We start from the raw sequence: 26,331 nt of genomic DNA, 5'->3' as shown, positions 1-26,331 counted from the left end.
CGGGAGGCGGGTCCCGGTGAGGGGGCGTCGGGGGCGCGGCCCGGGCGTGGCGGGGATGCGGCGCCGAGGCCGCGCCCGGCGAGCCCCGGCTCCTGGGCCGACTTCTCGGCCGGCTCCCCGCCCGGCCCCGCGAGCGCCGCTTCCCAGGGCGGGGCTGGGAACCGAGCGCCGACAGCGGGGCGTTGGGAGCAGCGGTGGCTGCGGGGCCCGGGCGGGAGCGGCGGCGGCGGCCAAGCACGCCGCTCCCCGTGGCGAGGCGGCGCTCCCCGGGACGGGGCGCAGCGGGAGCGCGGGCTGCGCCGTGCCGCGGCCCGGCGGGGTACGCGGGGCCGGGGCAGCCGCGGGGAGCGGGGGCTCGGCGCGGTCCCGGCGGGAGCTGCCTGTCTGCTGCGGGCTTGTGAGGAGGCCGAGGTCGGCCTTCGGGCGGGTGGTCGCGGTGGGGTTCTTCCTGCTATTAATTACTCTGTCCTGTCTTTTCCTGCTTCTTTTCAGCGTACAGGCTCGAGGAAGAAGGGATTCGGTAAAATCGCGGTCAGCCGAAATGGGGAAATATCTAAAGCTGCGGTGAGGAGTATGATCGTCTGCCCTGCTGCCAGTGTCCTCGCCTAGCGCTGGAAGCAGCAGAGGAAGATGTGTGTTTTTATCCTTGGGCAAAGCCGGTCTGTCTAACTCCTGAACAGAGCTATGTGCTGAAGTTGGAGGCCCTGACAAAATGGGAGTACTTGTGTTCTCTGCGACTTGCAGTTTCCTTCTAACTCTGGTGCGAGGGCACAGTTTATTCACATGTGAGCCAATTACTATTTCCAGATGTTCAGGAATGCCTTACAATATGACTTTTTTCCCAAACATCATGGGACACTACGATCAGGACACGGCTGCTCACCAAATGGAGGTAAGTTCTCCCACCCCTACTGTAGTATGTAAATACAAACACTGTGAAACAACTTTTTTTGTCATTGAGGAATGGTTTGTGATATCTGTTGCACTGAATGACAAGGCAGATAATGTTTAGTGACTAGATGTTTCTTTAAACTTTTTTGGAGTGCACTAGAGCTGCTTGGTTGTATAAGCACTGTGTAAGGGAGCTATAGACACGCCTTCCGCCCCTTCCCCCCCCCGCCCTTGGATCCTGTATTAGAGTGGAAGAGGAATGGGTGTAGCACTGCAATGTGGCTATTCAGAGCTCTTTGGCAGAGCTGATCACATATAGTCCAGACACCTCACTGATGCACACAGCAATTCTTGAAATGCTCTGGGGACGTAGCTTATGGTATCTTGGCCCACCTGAGGTCAGGTAGTGCAAAAATAACGTTTAGAAGTTGCTCTTTGTACCTCTCTTAGCTTTTGTCTACTAAGGAGAGGTACCTAAACTTATTCTTAGTCCTATTTGCCATTGTGGCTTTTGCATTTTGTCTTCTGACTGGGTGCTGAAACTTCTGACTGAAAGAGCAACTTTCCTTCCCCCCCCCGGAAAACACTTTCCTACCTGAACTGACTGTAACATATGGCTCCCTTGAGAATATGCCACCTTGTGGAAAGGCTTTGCCGACAGCAATAGCTATAAAGGGCGAGAGCCTCTCTGGGTGAGAGGCTTGTAAAACAAGTTTTAAACCTGTTTTAATAATGACTTTTCAGTGGTAAGAGGAGGGGGAACATCTTAACACAGGTCTTGAAAAGCTTACCGTCTTGTGCTGTGCAGAGAGTGAAACAGAAGTGAGTTTAAAATTGAGAAGTTTCTGTTTTTAAAAAAAAAAAAATTATAGGTGGTGTTGGAGGTGGCTGCTATTACTGAAATCTTATTTGCATATTCTTTACTGAGCTTGGAGGAGGAGCTTGGTTCAGTTGCCAAAACATTTTTTTTTTTTTTAGTGTTGCTTGGGATAGTCAGGATTCCCTGTTTGGCCTCTGGCTGCCAGCCTGGAAGGCAACAGGCTTTGGTCTCGCATCGTGTTTGCCAGCCCAGTGTTGATGTATGGGAAATTCTGGAAGGCAACAGGCTTTGGTCTCGCATCGTGTTTGCCAGCCCAGTGTTGATGTATGGGAAATTCTGGTATCAAATGTTAAGACACCTGCATGCAAGTGACTGAATTCAGCTGCAGATCTCAGATAAATTGTGGGCTTTTACATTGGAAGGCAGGCTATAGGCTTCAGTTGTAAACTCTGTGCGGTGCCTTCTCCAGTCATTGTTTCTCAGGAATGCTTTCTACAGCATCTGATACTTTATCTCATCAGGTATGCTGCTGGTTCTTACTTGGTGTGTCTTTACTACAACTGTTGAGCCAGCTTTTGTCAGTATTCGTGCCTTCCAGTCATGCTGCTGTTAGAGCAGCGAGACCACAGAGCCATTTTTATTAGTTTGCTATGACTGACTCTTCTGAACTGTCAGTAACTTGTGCCTAGTGCATGCCTTCTGCATGGAGGGAGTTCCTTTTGGAAAGCGTTCGTGGCTTACCTGTTCTCATATAGCTACTTCATAAAAACTGCATGGTAGTGAGAAGTTTTGTTGTTTTCTCTCTTTTTCCATCCTGTCTCCCTTATAACTGCCTCTGACTGCTGCAGTGGTTGATCAGTATTCAGCCAACTGACTGGGTGGCTATGTGGAACAACAGTGTCTATTGGGATTTGCTTTCCCTACCCTGTTATATTTGCTTCCTAGTGTCCTGTCATTGCCACTGTCTGGCCTCTAATTTGGTATACCTCACTACTCTCGTGTTGTGCAGACATTTCTAAGCTACCTAATGTGTATGTGTGCAGATCTGCCTGTCTTTATTCGTGATTCAGCAGTGCTGATTGACTGCTTGGTCAAACTGAATTTTTCAGAGAGTTGCTTTACTGGTGAAAGTGTAAGGAAGTTTTCCCCCCACTCTGCACGTAGCTTGTGTTGAATCTGTTGCTAGGGGTTAGATTGGAGGTAATAGGGTAAGCTTAGGGCAGTTCATTGCTGGGCCTTCTCTCTGAGGGAGACCGGTGCGTACCGATGTCACTTCCATATTTTGATGGGATGTTACATGGTATTCAGTAATGGCACCAGTATAGTTTGTCCGTGGTTGATTCCAACAGGGAACATTCCCAGGACTGTAAAAGGGTTCTGCTTTTCAGGGGCCTTGGTGTTGCAGCAGAGGAGGAGGAGCTATTGACTTCTGGAATATTGTTTAATTTCACTTTGCTGCGTAAAGAGGCAGTGGCTTGGGAGGTGGAGGAGACTTCTGTTGTTTTAAGAGCTTGAATTTTTCTGTAATTGGTAGTCCAAACTTTGTTCATACCAAAGGAAGAATTTTAATAGTATGTTGGTTAAAACTTCTTTCTTTTGATCCTCAGTAGGAATGCTTCAAGGCTCTGTTTTTTAATTCCATCACTCTCTTCACCCTCCCCTCCCCACAGCCTCTTCTCAAGACTGGGCATGGTTTTAGGATGTAAACACTGGTTTGAGATTGATGCTTGTAATATTTTCCTCACTTTATCTTAGCTGACTTCGAGCAAGCTGCTTAATCATGCAATCCCAGGGCACGTGGTAGGGACTTCTTCAAGAAATCCAAGTGTTTTGTGCAGAAAGGCCCTTGGTGCTAATCCTGTTTTGTTTCCCTCTGGAAACTTCTTCCCATTACTTATTTGGAGTGCTTCCTCCCAAAAAGAACAAAGAATTGTCAAGGGGACAAGCCTCAAAGTGAACTTCACTCTCCAAAACAGTGATAACTTTCTCCTATATCCTGCTCTAAATGCTCCACAGGTGTGTTCCACTGTGAGGAGTCTTGTGTAGCCAGAAGAACTGTGCTTTCCATCTGCTGGAGCACAAAGGCTTCTGTACAGTTTCTTTGCTTTCTGCAAAGGTGCTAAATTGGCATTTCTGGGATGGTGCTTCATAGTAGTCTTCCAGGAGAGGATGATGTGGAGCCACTGCCTCAGGTGGTGGTTGTCCTCCAGGAAATCAGCTTACATTTCTGCCTCATGTATCAACTCTTCATAATGATATGCTATAAACCAGAACACTGAACTGAGTAGAGCAGGAAAGACTAACTCAATCTTACGGTCTCTGTTATGGGTGTTCTGGCTAGTGATGATAGTCCCTCTGGGATCTTATTTTCTGCAATAGAAAATTCATTGTTTCCAGTTGCTCCCTCCATCCCCCCCCATTTTTTTTTTTTATTTTATTTTATTCTGAGCTTTCAGCTTGGCAGCCTGAGTTTAGGCTACTTGAGTTTTGCTTTATATTTGGATTAATTTTGTTTATACAACAAATGGTGATTTTAGGAAAGTAAAACCACATGACTTTGTGGTGTGAAGTTTTGTGTATGGTAGCTAAACAGCTGCATGACAGTGGAATCTAATTATGTGCAGATGCTTACAGTATCTGTATCTCAAAGCAGGTTAATAGTAACACTGCTCATGTTACTACTAGCTCAGGTTGGGAGACTGAAGATCTAGGGTTTGTCTAATGAGGAAAATGGATGGACACAGCAGAATAGCTGGTTCATTACAGCTATACTTAAATAGGCGTAACTCCCCCTCGTGGTCATCCTCAAAACGAAGTCACTTCTAATTCCAAAGTAATTCCTACTTTAACTATCTTGGAATAGGTTGTCAACATAAGGCATTATTCCAGCAAGGCAGAGGATGTTACTGTGTCATAACTTTTTGTTCATATCTCTTAATCTGTTCTGCTGCGTTTCTGGAATGTGTCCACTGTAGACAAGCCCTTAAGACTTCCTGACCCGGGTAAGATCTATAGGTCTGTGGAAGTACAAAGGCAAAAGGCTTGCCAGTGAGTTTTTAAAGCAGACTATACAAAATACTGGAAAATGTCCCACAGAGAACAATAAAGTACCTCAGGGAGACTGGAAAAATGATTCAGTAGTGAGTTTTCCGTTCACTTCTGAGTTCGTGACCATGTGCCAGAATATGTGTGTGCGTGTCTGTGTCTGTGAGAGTTCACAACTCAACTGCAACTGGCTGCAGCAGTGGGAGAAACTGTGTGAAAACTAGGGTTGGTTTAAACTAAGAAAACCAGTTTGAAGTGGATTAAGAAGTACCTTCAAAAGCGTAATACTGAGTTCTGTGAGTTAAAAATTTTAATGTAATCACTTAATTTGCTTCCACTAAATATAAATTTACAATTCATTCAATGTAAAGATACTTCCAAAAAGGGGAAACCTGGTGTCTGGCAAGCTTAAATCAGTACGTGTATATGTGTGTGTGTGTGTGTATACACACAGGGAGGAGGAAGCTGTCCGCCTTCCGTAGGTTGGGAGTTTTGAAGAAATAAGTGCTGTTTTGTGTAGGAGGTTGTTACTGGGGTGTTCTGCAAAATAGCACAGGTGTGAATTTACTGAAACCTCTACAGACAGGCATCCTCCTTCTCCCTCTTACTCCGTGTGAGCAGTGCTTGGTGTAATATGTGAACCACTAGTACTTAAAACTTGAAGCTTAAATCTCTTCGCTCTTAAATTTTTGGTAGCTCAGCTTCAATTAGGAAAATGTTGTCTATCTGCCTGGAATTATGTTTTGTCCCTGATGCTGCCTCAGAGCCCAAGTTCGGGAAAAGGTGCAGAGATGTGGACATTGACCCACTGGAACAAGCCCAGGGGGCTCTTTAATTCATATTTTGCTTGTAACATTGTTGCTATTTATTTACCATACATCACTGGTACTAACAGGCAGGGAAGGCTTGTGGAAAAAGTGGTAAGTGTGGCATGCTGTACAGCATATGTTACTTAGGTCAACCTAAGGTAACTCTTCTGGCTTATCAGGAGAAAGTGGTGGTCACAAAAGATTTTTGATGGTGGAACAGCTAAATTGCTGCTTGTTAAATGAAAGTTGGCAAATGCCAAAGTATTTTTTTTTATAGACACTTCGTATGGATCAAGGGAAATACAACGCAGTACGACTGACTTCTGCGCTGGGTAGGTCTCTAGAAATACAGAATAGTTGGACATGAATAATTCTGTTTTGAGCATCACCATGTCGCTTGTAGAAAAGCTTTGGCTAAGGGGTCAAAAACATATGAATTATACACATCTGTGTCATTTTGTACAATACCATATGAATTTGGGAAGTGTGCTTTTGTTTTTGCGCTCTCTTGCTCTCAGCTGTTCCGAAGAAACATAAGTCATCATTAGTTCTTACAGTGGTTCTTACAGCAAAACATTCATAAACTATCTTTGCTGATTCCTGTGGGTACACTAAATTACAGCCACTAAAAAAGCGTTTGCTACCTGTAGTACTGAGTCCCTTCGTCAAGTGTGATTAGCTTGTGCAGACTGTCTGAAACCAGACAGGCGGATGTGTGTAATCCTATTACACTGGCTTTAAGTGTATCAGTCATCTGCAAAATCTAATGCTGCTTCGTCTGAACAGCATTCCTTGTCTACTTGATAATGTGAATAGTACTGCCTTGCTCCTTGTTCTGAAAGGACACTGCTTAGAATGTGTGTGGGTCCAAAGTAATGTGTGATTGATGAAGAAAGGGAGTTTACCTTATGTTAACTGGGGTTTATTGAGATGGTGCTGGCAGTGTGATTCCCAGAGCCTGGCGTTTATCCATGTTCAGAGGCTATGTCTACACTAGCAAGTAATTTGGTGTTACAGGAGTGGATCGCTAGGTGAAGTTGCTAGCACACTTCTTACCTGTCCACTGCATGAGAATAAGGGGTTTTACTCTGGACTAAATTTAGGCCAGTCCTACTGTGCACGAGGTCTGAAGCTGGCCTATGGAAGGCTGTCTTCCAGATCTTTCTCAACAGCAGACCTTTCTGGGAAATACCGTGGTATCCTGTTGTTTGTCCCCTGCAGGTTGCTGTCCTGGTGGTTTCTGAGTCTCACTGTGCAGCCTGTGTCTCAGACCCCCTCTTCTCCACACTCATATGCTAAGTGTGGTCACTGGCTAAACCAAGGCACTGTAGGTGTGGAGTGATGGGCTTAGTCCTGTGGCTGTAGTCTACTCCAGGAGGACACTTGTGAATGAATGGAGTCATGCAAGCTTCCCTAAAGCTGTTTATATAGAGAAGGAAAACATAGACAGAGCTACTGAGTTTGGGATTGCTTTGCCTTCATTGATAGGAGGCGGTTAGGGCTTGGGAGCTGAGCCCAGACTGGTGGGAACACATTTCCCCTTGGAGCTGGGGAAAGCCAGCAGTGGGTACAAAGCTTTCAGACATAGAAGGGTATATTTGAAGCTGGTGTTTGTCCTTACACTTCCCCATCATCACGTTCAATTCCAAGATCATCTCCGTGTTTTTAAGGAAGTGGCTGTTGCCCTGTGCAGCCTTGTGAACTTCACCTGGTCAGTAGCAAATCAGATTAGGGAGGACAAGTCTGCTAAGGGCGATGTGGTGACCACGATTTCAAAGGTCATTCTTCACATTATCTTCCTTTGAATAGTAGACAAGTGGACAAAATTGTGTACCGTTGTGTACAGGTGGCCAATACTGTTTTCCCTCTGCTGTCCATGAGTTGTCAAACTGTGTGGGATCAAGCATCTCACTAACAGCTCACATCCAGCGCGTTGGCCTGTGGCAGCTCTGGCAACAGCAACTGGATTGTCTTGCAGGCCTTGGTGAACCCCCAAGGTACATTTGTGGACGTCTTTGCAAGCCTTGTGATGCTTATGCCTTCTACAAATCTAGCCTAAGAATGGAAGAGGATTCAGATACCCTCTTTGTGAAGAGGGCTTAGTGGTGTTTAGGTGCCTTCCTGCAACTGTGGGAGATGCTGTTTGTCCGCAGCACTGCAGGGGTCGTAAGGCTGTATGGAGCCCAGGCCCTTTTTGCATGCAGGTGGAGGTGCAATGCGAGTTTACTTTTCCACTTGCAAGATGGATGTGATGTTCAGGATGACAACTTGGCTGTGGGATGTTATCTATGCCTTCGTTGATGAAGACCACAAAAAACAAATGGTCCAGGAAAGGAGCACATGGGATAGGGGATGTGGTCAAATGTCAATGTTTTATTTTCCAGTGTGACAATGCAATGATTAAATATGACAATTTCTAAAACTACTGTTGTGTCGCCTCTTTAGTTGTCTACACTGTTCCAAAGGAGGGGGCAGGAGTGTCTGCACCACAAAGCTTGCTGCCTTTTTCTCTCTCTCACTATCTGCTTGCTGTTGATTCACCAACCCTTTGGGGCAAACACGGTTGCTTTGTCTCCCATTGCCTTTTTGGACCTTTACTGTGTATTGTATGCAGCTGTAATTGCTGCATCACAGTAGTAATTTGCTTGCCAGAGGAAAAGATGCATGTGTCTGCCCTCTTCTGAACTACATAGTGGAGATGAGTGGAGACTTGTGGAGACTTGCTTGCTTTCTGCTTAGCTATTAGAAGGGGAGGTGTGCAGGGGAGCATAAGAGCTGTGTAAGCAGCTACTGTAAATGAGGGGAGAGAAACTTGCGATGATATAGAGGCATAGGGGACAGGCCTAGATAATCAGTCTCTGCAGGACAGAAAGGGTATCTTCTTACCAAAGATAAGTGCTCCTTTCCATCCCTGTAGTGAGACAGACAAGAGCTTCCCGGGGAAAAAAAAAATCATCCATCTTTGCTATGCTTAACTTCTGGTAGATCAAGGTCTTTCAGAGAATAACCACATCCTTCCCAGTTTGGCCCATGCTGTATTCCCCCAGATGGCCTGCACAACCAGATTTCTTCAGTCCCAGTAACTACTGCCACTCTCCTGTTCACAAAGCACTTAGTGGCCAAACTCTCCGCACATTTATCCTGCATACAAAAATTAAAAGCGGCTTTTCAGAGAGGGACTATGCCCATCCAGCCTCATGATGGCCTAGCAATACCCCGTTACCCAGACTCCACGTCCTGGCTCTGTACTGCTTCACATGAGCTAATGCTCTTGCTAGGAAGGTGTGAGGTGCAAAGCTTAAGAATCCACCTGGATGGGGGAATCTCTCTGGGGAGTATGCCTGGAGCTACAAACAAAATGTTATATGCTGAAGGTTAACATGGCCCACAAATCATAAGATGAAAGGGTAGAAGCAAAGGTAGCTTTGAGCTTTTAGAACAGGAGAAATAGGGAAGATAATGGTGGGGGGGGGAGACTCCATGGCCAACAAAATGAGCCCTGTGGGTTAATGATAAGGAAACACTGGCTAATACGGGCATTCAGAACTGGGGAGAACAGGAGGGATCCCAGCAGCCACCTTGCTGTGTTGAGCATGCTGCCTGCCACCCTCCTTTGGGTGCTTAGGTGCCTGTGGATGGGGGTTAATAGCAGTTATTGGTAAGGATGGAGGTCTCTCTCTAGGATTGGGCTTACTTATAGGCCTTCATGCATCTACCCCACTGGTTGCTGCTATAGTTAATAGTTTGGCAGTTCTGGAGGGAAATGGAAGGTCTTCTGCAGAAATTGCCACCCTTGTCATGTGTCTAAAGCCTCCTGATCTTTCACCAGTTGGGCAGCAGGGTGGGCCAAGAGCTGCTCTGGTCCTTTTCCATGTCCTTGGTGGGCCTGGCAGTGACGGCTTGCACAGTGTTGTTCTCTGTCTGCCTTCCCTAGTGCCACCTCAGCTGCGAGGTGCTGCAGCATCGCCTCAGGGGTGACCCCCCCAGGGCGTGCACTGTCTTTTGCTTGTGGCAGTCTAGGAGAGAGATGCCGGGAGAAGAGGAAGGAAGAGGTGCCATTGCATATGTCTCTGATAAGGAGGTGGATACATCCACAGAGGCATCTGTGAAGGAGGAAAAAAAGCAAATGTGAGTCCTCTGCCTGTGCGGCTGCAGTGCAATAACATGGCTTGTGAGGTCCCTACAGCCCCCAGCTTCTCATGGGTGGAGGTTTCTGCAGTGTGATGGAGGTGCTGGGGATGTACCTGTTTCTGTTTAGATTGGCTCCTGTTAGGGGTGGGTGAAAGCTCACACCAGGTTGTCCCATTGAGTAGTGGTAAGTTACTTCTGTGCTACGGCAAGCAATGAACTGTTGGGAAGCTGTCTCTCCTTTGACTCTTAGATCTCGCTAGCAGGAGGAGGCAGGGTGTTTGAAGTCTCAAGGATTTGGGTGGAGATTTTGGAGGGGATGGAGGAGAGACTGTGCGAGGCAACGCATGCAGAAAGAGGCTCCTGTAGTAACATCATCAGCTTTGTTAAGAGGTCTTTCTTATATTTGGATCTCTTGCATTTGGAGGAAGGAGGAGGTGATCATAAAGTAATGGGGTGAAGGAATTAGCTTCTTTCCTTATTGATTGCCTTATGGATCCTTTAGAATTTGGATTTTTTTCTTAAATATTATTTAAAAGCAAGTTGTTTTTCTTGCTTTCTTGCCTCTCTGGTTGGCCTGTCTCAGAATAAATAAAAAATAAGAGTAAATAAAAGTTAATAAATGAAAGTAATTTAATTAAGATGCATATATATGTCTACAGAGCAAAAATCTGTAACTACTCAGGTTATAATTGTTTTAGACATTTTATCTTCATAAAAATAAATAACTGAACAAAAATGCCACAGAAGAAATACACCTCTGTGGAAGATAAGAACTATTTTCCACAAATACTTAGGAATGAAATATCATGTTTTTTTCAAAAAAGAGATTTTATGTATATCTTTTTAAAAAATTTTAACTACTGCTTTTCCTATTACAATAATGATCTACTCTGATTATTAATAATCGTTACAATTTTATATTTTCAAGCTATAGTGAAGATGGTAGCTATAGAAGTGAATTTAAAGTGGAAGGCCTGGTTTTCCATTTTGTGTGCATGTTGATCTTCCCAGAAGCAGTGATTTTACAGAAAATTACTCTGGATCAAAATTTATGGTAGGTGGTAGATGCTAAGTATATAGAAAGTTTGCTACATGCTGAAAGCTTCCCAAACACAAACAAACCCAGGCTGCCATCTGGTTTTCCATTGCTCTTTTGAACTGTCTCTGGTTTGTGGCTCAGACTCTCAAGTCATTCGTTTCTAGTGCTGTGTCTGACTTGTGTTGATCTGTGCTCTTGTGCTACTGAGAATTCATTGAGAAGATCCCATCCTCCTTGTCAACCCGTGTGCATGACAGAACCAACTTGTGCACATTTTCTAGGGACTAAGTCAGTCTATTTGAAGTTCAGGAAAGTGTTTGATACTGTACTGCATGAAAATTATTAAAATTACTAATTTCTATAAACTTTCACTAATCCATTCACTTTGTTGTGATGTAAGAGACAGTGTCAGGCATGCACAAGGCAGATGACTGAGTTGAAGCCAATGAAGCTGCATTTATCTACCTCACTACCTGAGTTCTTACCTCTGTCTTCTGATTTTAGTATTTCCAGCTGGTCATACCTTAAGACACTGACCCACTGCTTGACTGGCCATGAGACTAGATAAGTCTTGTTTTTATGAGATATGGGCAAGAAATCAATGGATGTGGTTACTTTTCATTTTGTTGGATTTGGGAGGCTGAGGGTGGCAGTTTATTATTCCCTGTTAGCATGGGAATTAATTTCATAAGCCGGATAATTTTCCAATTTATATACAATATCTCTGCCCCCACCCAACCAATAGCATGGCTAGCCCAGGTCTGCAAAGAGTGGAAAACTTGATGCACGCAACAGTGTGGCTTCTTGCAGAGCTTTCTCAGGTCTAATGGGTTCAGCTTTGAGCCAAAGGTGTTGTGCCATATAACTGTGCTCCTGGGTGGACTTGGAGCAGGATCGGCAGGCATGTAGAAACGGCACCTGGCTGGGATGGTGCTGGACTGTGCAGAGCTGGTTCAGGTGCCTTTGCATCCACAGAACTGGCTTTCTTGCCATCCTGGGAATTCCATGAAGGCAAAGGGCACCAAATGCTCTGGTATTCTTCTAGTACTAGCATGGCCTGGGTTTAGAAAAGGCGAGTTAAGTACCTTGTGGGGAAGAGGACTGGTTGTCCCTTCCAGGCGGAGTTGGCAGAGACAGGTAAATCTCTAACTGCAGATTGTATGGCTTTCTGGCACAGAAATGTCTCTTGCTTTTCTCTGTTGATCCTGTATCACCTTATTTAAAATACTTAAATAGTCAGTGGAACGGGATCCCCAGTTTCTCTCGCATGAGCATACCAGTCACTGAGCTATAATTAAGCTTTTTTTTTCCCTTTTTTTTTTTTTTTTTAAGACTGCTTAAATTTTTATTTTATAGACTGGCAAAGGAGGTGTCTGAAGATGGATCCGTGAGCATGCTGAGAAGTAGTCTGTTGCATAAACGCTGCCTCGGAGCTTGTCGTTAGTTGCCTAACTTTTGGAGATACGTACTATTTGATTCCTCTTCCTCTTGAGCATTTTCTTCTGGCTGTGAGGTTCTCTCTGCTTCCTGAATTCTGTGAATGTCATTCTCGGGTGCCCCTCTGTGTGGACATCAGATAGGGAAACTGCTGTGATGGCTTTGTGAAGTGCCTGGAGGTTAGGCATCACAAGTTTCTGTTGCAATAGCCAGTCCCGTTTGTGGATCTGTCTTGACTGCTTTACTTGATGTTGCAGAAGACTGACAGAAGATTGCTTGAGAAGATCAATCCTGTCATGACTGAGATTTTCCTGATTTAATTTATGTGTGAAGTAGGCAAGGAAGAAAGCATGGTGCAGGGTTGCTACTCTGGTAACCTGAGTGGTGCTGTTCTGCTAAAGTGCATCTCCACACTCACAAAGACAGGGGGAAACATGAATCTGGTCTGACTTTTTTGGAACCACAGCAATAGTGACTTCTGCTGGAATTCCCTTCAAATGAGGAGCTTTTTTATAGAAAACAAGCAGTCTATCAACAGCATTACTGGTAATATTCTGAATTGTATTCTACACAAAAAGTTCAGTAATAAATCCATTTAATTCTGTAATGCATGGCAATACATGAAGAATTTCAGATTATTTTGAGGTTCTTCTGCTACCACAGTCCAGATGTAATGAAGCTCTGTCTAGACTTCGGATGTTTGAGGGCCCGCAGGATACTTTCCTTCAGTTAACTTATATTTGTCTGTCTTTTGTGCTCTGTATAGTGTACATGGAGATAAAACCATATATAATTGAAAACTTTGTATAAATAGTTCAGTTCTGTAATGCTTGGGAAAACTCTTCTCATGTTTGTTTTGGACTGTAAATTGCAGAGGCTGGAATCTCTATGATTTAGGTCAAGCTATAATTTAGGTTAGAACCACTAAATGCAGTGAACTTTGCTAATAAGCTATTTTGGAAAGTATTGGTATACTGGTACTTTACTTTGCTTCAGAATAACTTCTTAGTGAGGTGTAATATTCCCAATTATGTTGTTTCTAACATTTGCTGTAGTTAAAAAAATGTAGGGATATATGTATTTTTATTTTGCACTTAAACATACTTAAAGGGAAAACATGGAACTAAGTTGTTTTACTACCGAAAGAAATTCTGTAGTTGCTAGTTAATGCAAAACAGTCTGGAGCCCATAGAAGTAAAAAGCAGTATAGCCTCCTTTATCTTTCTATGTATGTGTCTGTGTATACTGTCGATGGCAATGGCAGGTTTAGTGCCCAGTTGTGGTGGTAGAGTGTTTTTTTTGGTTTTCATTTTGCTTTTTTTAAAGTAGGTGAGTGTCTTCCTGCCCTACTGACCTCTGAAAACCTTACCCCGTGTGCCTTGTCTTTACCCTGGTTGGATTTCTCATTAATAGTCCCATCAACTTTAAACAGCTAGTATGAAGGTTCACAACTGAATATGTATTAAAGTATATATTGCATATACAGGTGTAGGAGTGAATGATGAGGAAGAGTTTGTAAATATACTCGTGATTTTGTTGCAAATATATTGAACGTTTAGACAATGAGTAATTCAGCTCGTTGAGCAGTGACACAGCCTGCGATCTGAACTGATGCCTGGCTAGTTTAGCTTGAGGTGGGTGATGAAGGTCTGGCTCCCCAGGGTCTGACTGCTAGCCAGTCAGTCCCTGAGCCACTGGAGTTTACAGCACAGCATTTTTAAGATCAGCTGCCATCTGACTTCCCCTTCTAAATTATGATGCTTCAGGTGCGGACTGCTGGTCTGCAGCTCCCACGTTTCTGTGGCTGTGGGAGGAGCAGACTGCTGGGAACAGTTCAGCTTATCCACTCTTGCAAGTTAAGCTGTCCCCACGCTTTGTTCAGAGCCCTAAAATAACTTGTTGCCTTTGAAAGTCAAAGTGCATGCAGTGCCTTTGCTATTCAGCTGAAGGACACAGATGAAAGCTCATATCTTTGCAAACATCTTCCACTGCAGAACAGCATTGTTTGGTCCACTTGCCTGTTTATTACCTTTTTTTTTTTTTTTTTTTTTTTTCCCTCAGCTCCTTGAACTCTAGATTGTCCCTGAGTAGGAAACTATTTGTGTCTTTTAAACTACTGGGGTAACCTGATTTCACCCTGACAAAAGATTTCATTCTTATCTCTGTAAATGCTAGACTGATTACATTTAAAAACGTTTGACAAGCTTTTAAATTAAACATGGTTATATTTGCCTTAATTGTATTTTGAAAGCTGTAGAAAGTAATGCTGCTTTGTTTGAAAGCAGCTTATTTTAATAAGTCAAATTCATGTGTGTTCAATGGTTTTCTTTTACCTCTGTCAAATTAGCATGCACTAATGATGCATATTGAATTTATATGTATTCATGTCTAAAATATTGTATTCCTATCAGTGAATTTTAGTCCCAAAAAACTTCTGTCTTCAAGGAGTTACCCATATGATTCTGACTGAGGTTAGCAAATACAGATTATGACTGAACCTCGCTGCTGGCAGCAACAGTCGATTATTACCCACAGCTCAGGTAGTGACATGGAGTATTTGGCCCCCCCCTAAATCAATAGCAAATTAGTTCATACCATCTTCATTGGTAATTTAAAGGATGGTTGACATTGCACTAATGTTCAGAAGCTGCACCCACATTTCTGTTTTGCAGCTCTGCTGTTGAAGTAGCAACTTCTAGCAGACATGTAGCAACAAGATGCTGACGCTCAAGCTGCCTTAGCTTCCTGCAAAAGTAGTTTCTAAATCCTTACATACCAACTTAGAAGTGCCTTTAACTTCCCTTTGATCTAAATCCATCGATATAGCATCCAATTGGAAGAACCTAGTCTTTTCTCAATATTGCTGTGAGTCTAATCAAACTTGAAAATTTCATCCTTCATTTAGTTTCATGTGCTAGGACATTTATTTATCATGATTTAATTAATTGTGCATGAATTAGGAGTCAGAGTTTCTTGGCAGCTGATTCACTGTGGCCATGAGCAAATTACCACCCGTGCCAGCCCATCTGGGAATTGTATGAAGGCATTAATCTCTCTGGGTATGATGCTAATCTCGTTTGCCTCCAGTTGAGAGTAGCTCTATTGAAACAATAGTGTAGGATTAAATCAACCGTGCCATACTTGTTTCACTGTTTTTAATTGAAACAGATTATCATTATAAAAGTGGCTAAAGATACCATGAAGTTTAATTGTTCGTGTAGCTCTCTGAGTATAAAGAGTAATTACTGCATATTCTTTTGAGACTGTTTATATACACCATGGTTGACAGTGGCCATATTTCCTACATATCACATATGAAAGTGTACATGTAAAATGTATTGTGTTTAGGTTCTGAGGTTGTACTTTGATTCTGCAATGACACTTACTGGGCAGTAGTTGTGTTTGAGTCTGGTGCTGTAAATTGTTAATCACTATTTATTAATCCTTAAGGTGAGGTGTTATTTCCTGTAAAGCAGATAAATAGTTTCATGAATAACAATGTGTATCTTTAATATAGATAGGAATCTGGGGTACACAATGTAGTATGATTGTAGAAATTGAGATTTAAGCCTGTGTTTGCTTCCGTGATTGAAGTACACAGTTATGTACGTGACAAGGTTATAATGTTTTTGCTTTGGGTCACAAGTTTTGTATCAAATTGTGAAAGGGGTACCATTGCTTAACAGTGAGACAGCTGGTGTCTCTCATTGTTTAACTTAGTTAACCTTGGTGTTAACTAGGTTAACTAAGCTAAATATTTTCACTTGGTAGCTAGACCTCAGTGGTTAGGCAAGTAGGTTGTTACTGGCTTAAAGAACTGGCCCCAATGGCTGAACAAGGGCTCTTATCCTCTGTATATCTCAGCAATTCAACATATTTCCTGTCTTGATTGTAAAAGACAAGGTTAAAGGGTTGTAAAACTAGTTTACCGTAGCTGATTGTAACAAAGACCTTGATATTTTCATCTGCTGTTTTCTATATTATTTAAATATTTCTGTGACATTAATCAGCAGAGTGCAGGAGAACATTTTCACTTACTTGTTTTGGCATACGTTAGTAGTTATCATAGATCCCAACCCTAGAGACATCTGATCATCTCTGGTAATAACTTTTCTCTAGGGTAAAACTGAGATGAGGTAGGACGGAGCATCTGTGCTCTCTGCTTGGAATAATGAGCTTGTTTCTGTTGTGTCTTGGACTTGTAAGCCTGCTAAGCACAAAACAGAAGCATGCTGAGCACGAGGTTCACATACAGTTCTAGGTTGCAATTTACTTGTTGGCAAAGCATTTTTAAGAGCGTGTTTGCCCCTAGCCATTGATTCTGTACTCTGCACCATTTGTTTTCGGTTGTGTTATTGATTGTAGGACCACACCATAACTGGATTTCTGAGATAGTCTGGCTTTTTGCCTCTGGATAAAATGCAACATAGACATACTTTGTAAAGAATCTAGGATTTACTAAGTAAGGTGTTTGGTGTTTTGTTCAGTGCAGAGGCTATGCCTCTCACTGGCTAGTGATGCTCTGCTCCCTTTGATTGTTTGACCGTACTCACAGTCGGTACGTGTATGCTTCACGGGGTTCAGTTCTGACCAGTTTGCACTGGGAGGTTTCTGTACAGGGCACGTGCCCCTCTCATACTCTGCACTGACAGCGCAGTGAAAAGTTTGCATTTCACAGCCCTCAGTTCTCCACTGCTATTGCTCGAGGCAGCGCTTCTGCAGTTGTTCCAGACTACATCATCTTTGGCTTTACAGTTGTCATTAGTTTGTTGGAGGGTTTTTTGGTAGATTGTTAGTGTGTTCTAGTTTGCCTCACACTTACTGTTTTTGTTTTGGTTGTTGTTTTTTTTTTTCCCATTGGCATTTTTTCCCATTGGCAGGAAGATGAGAATTTATATTTTAGGATTTGCATTGGCTTTGTGAGGCTCCATTCTTGGTTTTAAAAGAGCCTGGTTTCACTCTATTTTTAGCACTGCCATCACTAAACCTGCAGGTTTTCATGCCTATCCTTCATGTGACAGGGCAATGGTTGCTAATGCTAGATATGCCAAGTGCCTTTTCATGTGGTTCTGCCACCTGCACATCCTGACCTTCCTGAAGAGGAGAGGAACATGGTACCGGCTTGGTGAATCTGCGGGTTTAATCTTGAACTTGGATGCTCAAGACATCAACACGTGCATGTGTGCAGGTTACCCAGCTAACCACTTCGGTAAAAAATGGTTGGTGGTTGGGACACCCGTGATATGGATAACATAGCCTTGAAGCAGCCAATTCATACTCTCAGTGAGCTTGTGATCTCAGTTTTACACTTTTTGCTTACCCACTCTCCAGCAGGAGCAGTGAATAGTTTGGTTTTGGTGAGATTTTGCTTTTATGGTCCGTCAGGAAATGCAGACCTATTATTTTCTGTAATGAAACATTTCCAAATTGGGTAGCTGGAAGTCAAGCCCACATTTAAAGATACATAATTGTTAGCAGAGTTCCAGGCACAATTCACGACCTTTTTTGCTGTTCTTAAATGGTAAAAGTAGGCAGTTTCTGAAAATAAATCTGTATTTTGCAAATCCTATTTGTGTGTGCTTGAGGTAAAGTTTTACATTTTAGAGAGTTCTTTTGGCTGAGGGAAATCATTGCCTGTAAAATCTATTGGAGCTGGCTTTTTTTACGGACTAAAGAACTTCGTTGAAAGGGGTAATTCAGCCTGCATATTATAGTTCCATTTTCAAAAAGGCTTTGACATGGTAGTAACCTGTGTTTTCTAAAGAAACTATGCTGGTGACCCAACGGGAACTTTCTTTTCCAATGCCTACCTAAAGAACAAGAAGAGTAGGAATAAATGAATGTTTTGTCACAAAGTAGGGTATGAAATCATTAACTGATAGTTTGGTCCTATAGCAAATAAATGACTAGAGTGATTCCCCCTAGTCATCTGTACTGAAACCTCTGACACACAACTAACTAATAAATGACCTGGAAGAGGGAGGGATAGTGAATTTGCCAAAAAAAAAAAAAAAAAAAAAAAAATTACTAAAGAGTTGCAGAAAGGTCTTGTGTTAGGTGCAATTAGACAATAAAATGGTAGGTGAGATTTAGGGGTGGTAAATGCAGAGTAATGAATGTAGGGAAAAATAACCCCCACTATTCATACAAGTAGATGTGCATGGTATTATATTAGTTACTGTCGCTCAGAAACGAGTGTTTGTCATCACTGTGGATAGTTCTGCCGAAATGTGAGGTCAGTGTTCAAATGTAGTCAAGGCAAATAGAAGGCAAAGTATATTATGAAAGGAGTAGAAATCAAAATATAAAACATTATTATGATAATATAAAATGTAAAAGAGAGCAGGATGGCAAAATGGCATGGAAAAAGTAGAGAGTAATCTGTTAACTGTCAAAACACAAACCAGGTTGCAAACCCAGGAATTACAATAAAGAAATAAAATGAAGTATTTTCTCAGCAGTGCCTGATTAAATTATGCAATATAACTTACTGCTGTAGTATTTTACAAAGAGTATAAGCATAAATGGTTGAAAAAGGGATTAGATGTGTTCTAGGAAGAAAGGAGGTCTGTTGGTGTCTTTTCAACAGAATGCTGGTGTTATAACCTGCTGCTCGTAAAGTTTCCTAAACCGTTGATTGTTGGAAACTGGGAGGGATGTCAGCTTGTCATCTTGTACCCCCCTTGCTACCAGCCAGGCGGAGAACTATGTGTTTGGTCTGACCCAGAAGGTCTGCTTGTGTTTTCAGAACACCAAACCTCCTGCTTTTAACTTGTGCTCCTGCTTTCAGGTGTCAAAAGGTAAACATTTTTAGCAAGCTGAAAGAAATACTGTGAGAACAATTATTCCTCAGACGTGTCCTTGGATTTCTGCTCTGATTACATTACAGGCTGAGCATAGCTTCCTTCCTACAGTTTTGCATTTTTACATTTATCCATTAGGGTAGTTTTGCACTCACATAAAATATGTTCTTTAAACAACAGTATTTAAGCCAATGACAACATGCTGTAGTAAAACTTTTGCAAGCATTTAATTTTCACTTGTCATTATCTACCTCTAATGCACAGTATTATTGTGTAGTGATTCTTGTGATATTTTAGCTTTTAAGTATTTTAGCTTTTAAGTATTTTAGCTTTTAAGTATTTTAGCTTTTAAGTATTTTCATATAACAGAAAGGTAAAGGTTGGTTTTATGTCCTGACTTTCTTCACCAGACATTGCTATCTTTTTACTCATTTTCTGTATCAAGGGAGCAAACTTATGATATATAGCCTTATTAGTTATGTTGGAAAATGCTGTTTAAAAATTGTTAGTTGCTAGTCAAAATAGCTAGTAAAATATCTCTTTAGATAAAGTTGGTTTCATAGATATGAATATTGGTGGGTTTGTTTTTTGTTTGTTTTTTTTTTTTTTAAAGTCTTACTTTTTAGAGAAAATATTGCTATTTTACTTCAGTCTGCAAGAGTTCTTGACTGGCACCCCAAAACTTGCTGTAGAAAATTGTTATTTTTTAATCAACTGAGATGAACTGTGAGTGATAAAAAGGAAGAATTCGTAACAATCAAGAAATTTCTACAAGACTTAATTTCAAAAGTAAACTCAATTTCTGTAGATCTATAGGACTACCTAGGCTATTATCTTTATTTTATCCTAAGTGTCAGGAAGAACATAGCTAACATAAATTAAACATTGGAGGAAATAAAATGTAATTGAAAAGAAAACAAGCATCATAATTGTGCAAAAGAAATTTAATTCATTTAGGTTAACTCCTGACTCTTTTTTTCAACCTGAAGCTGTGTAGCATTTAGGAAATAATCCAGCTTATGGAACTGGAGCACATTATAGCAGAGCTATACTTCTCTGCTTGTCATAAAATACTCAAGTCTTGGGTTCCTGAGAAGGCGGCTCCAGAGCAGACATCCAGAGGGGGGATCAGACTTCTGTGCGCCTGCTGTAATGGCATCTGCAGATGCAGCACGCAGCTGGAGTGCTCTGAAGGATGGTGCCAACATATTTTTGGTTTTTCATAAAGCATTTTACTGTTACTCTTGCTCTGCCTTATCTTCTCCTTTCCCCCAGCCCCACACACATTCCTATGTTTATTACAAAAGTCCCTTGAGGATTTGTAGATACTCCATTTTGAAGGGGAAAATTTATTTATCGATGTCTTTCGTTTTAAGCTGCATGCTCAGTAGTTAGACTTGCTCTTGGGGTATGGGTCTATATATATTTGGGATACTTAAAAGGTGACAAAAATAAGGATACGGTTCTGGGCTCAGAAGTTAATCCTTCCTTTACCAGTCATTGGTTGAATATTTGAGATCCGTAGCTGTTAATCACAAAGAATTAAATAAAATTCTTATTAAATAAAAATCTTACTAAAAATTCTGCCTTCTTTGAAAATTTTTTGCAGTGTCCCTGTTTATCAGCACATTTCAAAGTGGGTTAAATACTGTTTCAGCTTTCCTGATGCATGAATTTGACTATTTACATGTGATACAGAGATTCCTTTTTCCTGAAATCCAAGAAGCGTTTTATCAAAAAGCCTACATAAAAAGGCTACCGTGATCGTGCAGATTGATTTCACCCTCGGCCGTGGGTTAGTTCCCCTAAAACGGTGTTTAAATTAGCCGGTTTTACTCTCATGAGCTGGATCAGGAATGTGTACCTGGCGTGGCAGACAGGACAGTGAACAGCAGCCTGCAACGGGTCCGAAGGCTGGGGCTTGTTGGAGAACCAGCGGGGTGGGAGGCTGTCAACACGCGTAGGCCCCACCAGCCGCTCTCCGCTTCCCTTTTTGCTGGGCAGCCTCTGCAGGCCCGGTGAGTGGGATGGAGGAGCCGATCGGTTCTGCACACCCCCCCGGCCTGCCGGCCCAGCGCTCTTTACGTGGCTGAAATGTTGGCGTGCCGCATACGTGCCCTATGTCCTGGCAACACCTGGCACCTCGTGGCCCTACCTGATCTGTGACCTAGTCTTCACGTGTCCCGAGAGTCACCAACAGGTCACTGGCATGTGATTGGCTTCTTCAGTTTCGTTCTCAGTCATGTTGAGATTTTGAAATGCAGTGTTTCAAAAATGACGAATAATGATATTTGGACGTCATTAATCAAAAAACCCCAAACCTCTCTAGCATGAGAGTTAATGAGTGCAACACACCACTTAGGACTGAAAACGTAATTTAAAAGGAACCACAGGGACAGACCACCTTTAAAAAAATCTCAGGGCTCTTATTTAGAAGTTGACTGGTGAATGTAGGAACTTAACGTTTTACCCTATTGTTTAAAAATCTTGGGCTTTCATAATACCTTTCAGATTTCTAATATTGTCAAATAGGAAAAATCAGGTTTGAATAGTTACAGGTGGGCCAAGATCCTGGGGCAGGGGCTGGGCCAGAAGTGCTAATGGAGCTTCTTGCTGCTCAGGCCACTGGGTTTTGCTCTTTCACAACTGCAGAGCAAACACTATTTTCTAGTATCTTTTCAAACCTACGAGGGAACAAATGTGAGCCATAGTGATGAAAGTTAGTTTTGATGCCTTGAATTATCTTTTTAAAATTACTAACCAAAGCCTTTTTCTTCCCCATAGCCTTTTCTTACACTTATGAATCTTCACTGTTCACCAGACGTCCACACATTTCTGTGCAAAGCCTTTGTCCCTGCCTGCCTGGAGCAAATTCACGTGATTCACCCTTGTCGAAGCCTCTGTGAGAAGGTGTATTCCGACTGTAAGCAGCTGATGGACACTTTTGGAATCACATGGCCTGAAGAGCTGGAATGTACCAGGTGGGGTATTTTTCATGTTAACAGGTGGGGGTGATATTTTCATATTTGACCTAGACTGAGTTGAAAATCTGAGGCAGAATGTTAAATATCACCTTGCTGTAGCTCCCTCATCACTGGTGACCCTACAGTGCTTGTGCATAGGACTATTTTTTTTATTAGAACTTTTTCATTATTCAGATGATCACCTGCATTTCCTGCTTGTGACTTTTTTGCCACAAAGTTCTGCAGCAGTTCTTTTCAGTATTCAGATCCCTGCAAAAAGAAGCTTTTTACTATAAATTTCTTAAAATTTAAAATATTAAATGCTACAGCATAGATTTTTGCCTTGGTTTCTGATCTCTAAACTAGGGATGATCATACTTGCTTCACAGAGGTTTTATAAATAATTGCTCATAAAATAATGAAATATAAAATATTCTATATCTGAATGGACACCGAGCATTAAATAGTGGAAGCCTTATGTTACTCCTAACCACTTAAATGTGCAAATTCAATCTTGTGTTGCTTTTCCCGTACTGCCTGCCAAAAGTCTATTTTTTAAAAATTTCACCTTTTTCTCAAAGATGTTCACGTGTCTGTTCCAGAGAGAAGACTCATTTTTTCCCCAAATGTAATATTAACTGTCTATACATATATTAAATGGAAACCACTGAAAACACTCCAGTGTAATCTTGAGATTCTGACCTTCAACTGTAGCTATTTATAAATTATTAAGGCCAGATTTATTTTTTTTTAACACGTGTCAGGGCAAGAAGTACAGGAAAGGAGGAGAGAATGGTAACTCAAATATTTTTTTTCTAACCCCCATGCAGTTGCTAATCTGTGATAGGGCTGAGGGAGAGGTGGGACAGTAGTCCTGTGCTATGATCTCTGTTAGAAATCTGTATTGGAGTGACTATGACAGATGGCATTAATGCCATTTCCCTTAGTTCTGCATAAAAATTGACGTTGTGGGGTTTTAAAACAAAAAGCATCAACTTTTCCCATCTAATGTGAGCAACAGTAGCGCCACTCAGTGCAGCAAATGTCTTCAAGAATTGTTTTGAAAAATTAGGAAAATTACAAGTGAATCCAGTTATTCAAAATATCTTTCAAATGACTTTTTAAATCAAGTTACATTTCTGCAGGAATCACTGCAGCTTTAAATTATTCTATTACTGCTAGCATTTACTGCAAATGAACCTGCTCTGTTCATAGGTGAAATGATGTCTCCCCAATAGCCGATCCTGAGAAGTCCACGTAATGCAGGATGTTCTTACAGCAGCAGACCATCCTGCTGCTGGAGCCCATGGAAGAGTAGCTGGCATGAGGATGGCCAGTAACTGGAATCCTGAGATTCACTCTCATGTATTCTTACAGACGTGCATAATGCCTATTAAGACATGGGTGAATAGAGTTCTCACTGTTCCCGTGCACACTGGTCCAGTCTGTGGTTAATGAAAGAATCTGCTACAGAATCTGTTTTCTTAATGATTAGTCTGGATTTTGGACAGCATGATAATGCAGAGAAACAAAGAACTGAAAGGTTTTTTTAGGTCAAGCTGAGCTTGCAAACTGATATTGAGGGATTCTTGTAATAGCGTTTGACAAAGAGTGTTTTGAGATAACAGAATCTTACTTTAAAAGCTAGAATGCAAAACTTGTTCTTTTTAAATACATGCTTGAACTTGGAATGCATATAAATATAAATCCAGTTTTGAATAAATGCTTACCTGTTTGAGTTATACTTACATATCTAGTTTGAAGATATCTCCAACACTGCTAATACTGTATTAACCATATAAAAAGATCACATATTGTGTCCAATTAAACCCTTGAGCAATTGAGTCTTGAGCAATTTTTAAATGAATATTATGGAGCTAGAAAAAAATTGCTAAAATAGTGATCATTTTTTACAATGCTTATATTTTTTGCTTTTGTCTTTTTCAGTTAGGTAGTTTTATTGTTGTCGACAATGAAATATCACTATAACATAAATTATAATAATAATAATAATAATCATATACTAGTCATCAGTTAATTCTAGATACAGTCTGCCTTCGTTCTTTGTTTCTTGGTTGAAGCTTGCATTTTGACAAGATCGTTTGCTGTCTCCAACAGTCAATTGTTATCCAGATTTAAGAAAACCAATTCCTGTAAATGTTTTTGTGTACGTATGTGAAAGTTTAGTAGAATTTAAGACTCTAAAAGGACAATTGCAATTTGAGTAGTGTTTCATAAGCGATAAAACAACAGGTAGAGATCAACAGTTAAATAGCAGTGTTTGAGTAGTCTTCTAAACTGAAAATATTTGAAGTCTTTTTTAAAATGCAACCTGATTTTTTTCATATAATACACATTTTGCATTATCTGTAAAATTTAACAGTGCTTAGAACCAGATTTATTTTGTATTTCTAAGAAATAATTATAGTTGAGCATGAGGGATATTAAGATATTTCATCTTCTGTTTATTTATGTAGACTAGTCAATTGTGATGAGACTGTTCCTGCCACTGCTGCTGTAACCACAAACGTACATGGAACTCAGAAGACCCCAGGCCAGATCCGAAGGGATTATGGATTCTGGTGTCCACGACACCTACACACTACCAACGGACAAGGCTACAAGTTTCTAGGAATTGATCAGTGTGCACCCCCATGTCCCAATATGTACTTCAAAAATTATGAATTGGATGTTGCGAAAAGCTTCATTGGAATAGTTTCAATCTTTTGTCTTTGTGCTACGCTTTTCACGTTCCTGACTTTTCTGATTGATGTTAAAAGGTTTAGATACCCAGAGAGGCCAATCATATATTATTCCGTCTGTTACAGCATAGTCTCTCTAATGTACTTTATCGGATTTTTACTTGGGAACAGAACTGCCTGTAACGAGGCAGATGATAAGTTAGAAATCGGTGAAACAGTTGTTCTTGGCTCCCAAAACAAAGCCTGTACTGTCCTTTTCATGGTTTTGTATTTCTTCACCATGGCAGGAACTATATGGTGGGTGATTCTTACAATCACTTGGTTCCTTGCGGCGGGAAGAAAATGGAGCTGTGAAGCTATTGCACAGAAGGCGATGTGGTTCCACGCAGTTGCGTGGGGAATACCTGGTTTTCTAACCATTATGCTCCTTGCAATGAACAAAGTTGAAGGGGACAATATCAGCGGAGTTTGCTTTGTGGGTCTCTATGATCTGGATGCCTCTCTCTACTTTGTGCTTTTGCCGTTGTGCCTTTGTGTTTTTTTCGGTCTCTCTCTTCTTTTAGCTGGTATTATTTCTTTAAATCATGTGCGGCAAGTCATACAACATGATGGCAGAAACCAGGAGAAGCTGAAGAAATTTATGATCCGAATTGGAGTTTTTAGTGGTTTATACTTGGTGCCACTTGTAGCACTTCTTGGATGTTACGTCTATGAACTGGTGAACCGGAAAATCTGGGAAACGACTTGGGTATTTGACCACTGTGACCAGTACCATATTCCTTGTCCTTATCAGGCAAGTAGCAGTTTTTTTTATAAATAATACTGGAAAGTCAATTGGCAAAAACCCTTATGCATCACCCTATCTGCCGTGCAGTTAGTAAATTATTTTCACATTAATTAATCAGTTCAAGAACATGCAGTGATCAGTTGCTTTTTAAGTCAAAATTGGTGGTATCGTACTTTTGCTTTGAAATTTTTCACTAATCAAACTGATAGCACTCAGCAATTAAATGCCGACTCGCAGCTCTAAAGGGAATTTATAATCTTTACGATATTTGAACTTCATGTTACAAATTGTGCTGGGGGGAGGGTCATTCTTCACAGTATCCATTCCTAAAAGTACTTGGGTGCCTAGCTCAGTATCAAAGTACCTAAAGTGAGTTTGCATCGATTTCAGTTGAAGCTGAAATAATGATTCTTGAAAATTGAGTCTAAATTGGATTTAAAATGTTGCTTATAACCATAGATTTAAAATCACTTTCATCTTTTTTTCTTCAAAGTGTAGAAGTGTAAACCACTTGATATTACAAAACAAATTTCCAGTACATTTTTTCCACGATAGCTGTTGTTTGCAGGCTGATGTTCAGTAATGTGAAGAAATCTTTAAAAAAACCCAAACAAACAAAAAAGAAAAAAACAAGCAACCCAACAGCACTTTAAATTGCAGAGGTGTTCATATTTAACATTTGACTTTTAAAAAACCAACTTCCTTGGAAAGGCTTTTAAAGTAAATCCGCCCATGTTCAGTACTCTCTATGGATTAAATCTCTTGTAAGTACATAAAACTCCCTGCAATCGCAAGTAATTTGTGGTTTGTTTCTTTCCATTTAAGAACAAATGTAAAAAAAGACACCGTCACTAAGAGAAATGCAAGTGCCTTGTGTCATCTTTCATTGCTTTGCACTTACCAT

At 41.3% G+C, this 26,331-nt stretch overlaps 1 protein-coding gene across 1 annotated transcript in view; it reads left to right on the top strand.

The window, feature by feature from the left end:
* Nucleotides 1-200: 200 nt before the first annotated feature.
* Nucleotides 201-26,331, top strand: part of FZD6 (frizzled class receptor 6) — a 32,009-nt gene continuing 5,878 nt past the window's right edge. The window contains exons 1-4 of the mRNA XM_082336593.1: nt 201-319; nt 493-892; nt 21,760-21,956; nt 24,416-25,433. Of these exons, the coding sequence (XP_082192719.1) occupies nt 713-892; nt 21,760-21,956; nt 24,416-25,433 (1,395 nt within the window). The 5' untranslated portion in view covers nt 201-319; nt 493-712. The remainder of the gene's footprint in view (nt 320-492; nt 893-21,759; nt 21,957-24,415; nt 25,434-26,331) is intronic.

The sequence above is a fragment of the Platalea leucorodia genome (genome assembly GCF_965183815.1).
Source record: "Platalea leucorodia genome assembly, chromosome: 1".
NCBI classification, from domain to species: domain Eukaryota; kingdom Metazoa; phylum Chordata; class Aves; order Pelecaniformes; family Threskiornithidae; genus Platalea; species Platalea leucorodia.
The sequence above is the reverse complement of the archived record's forward strand: the minus strand, read 5'-3'. Positions and strand labels throughout refer to the sequence as shown.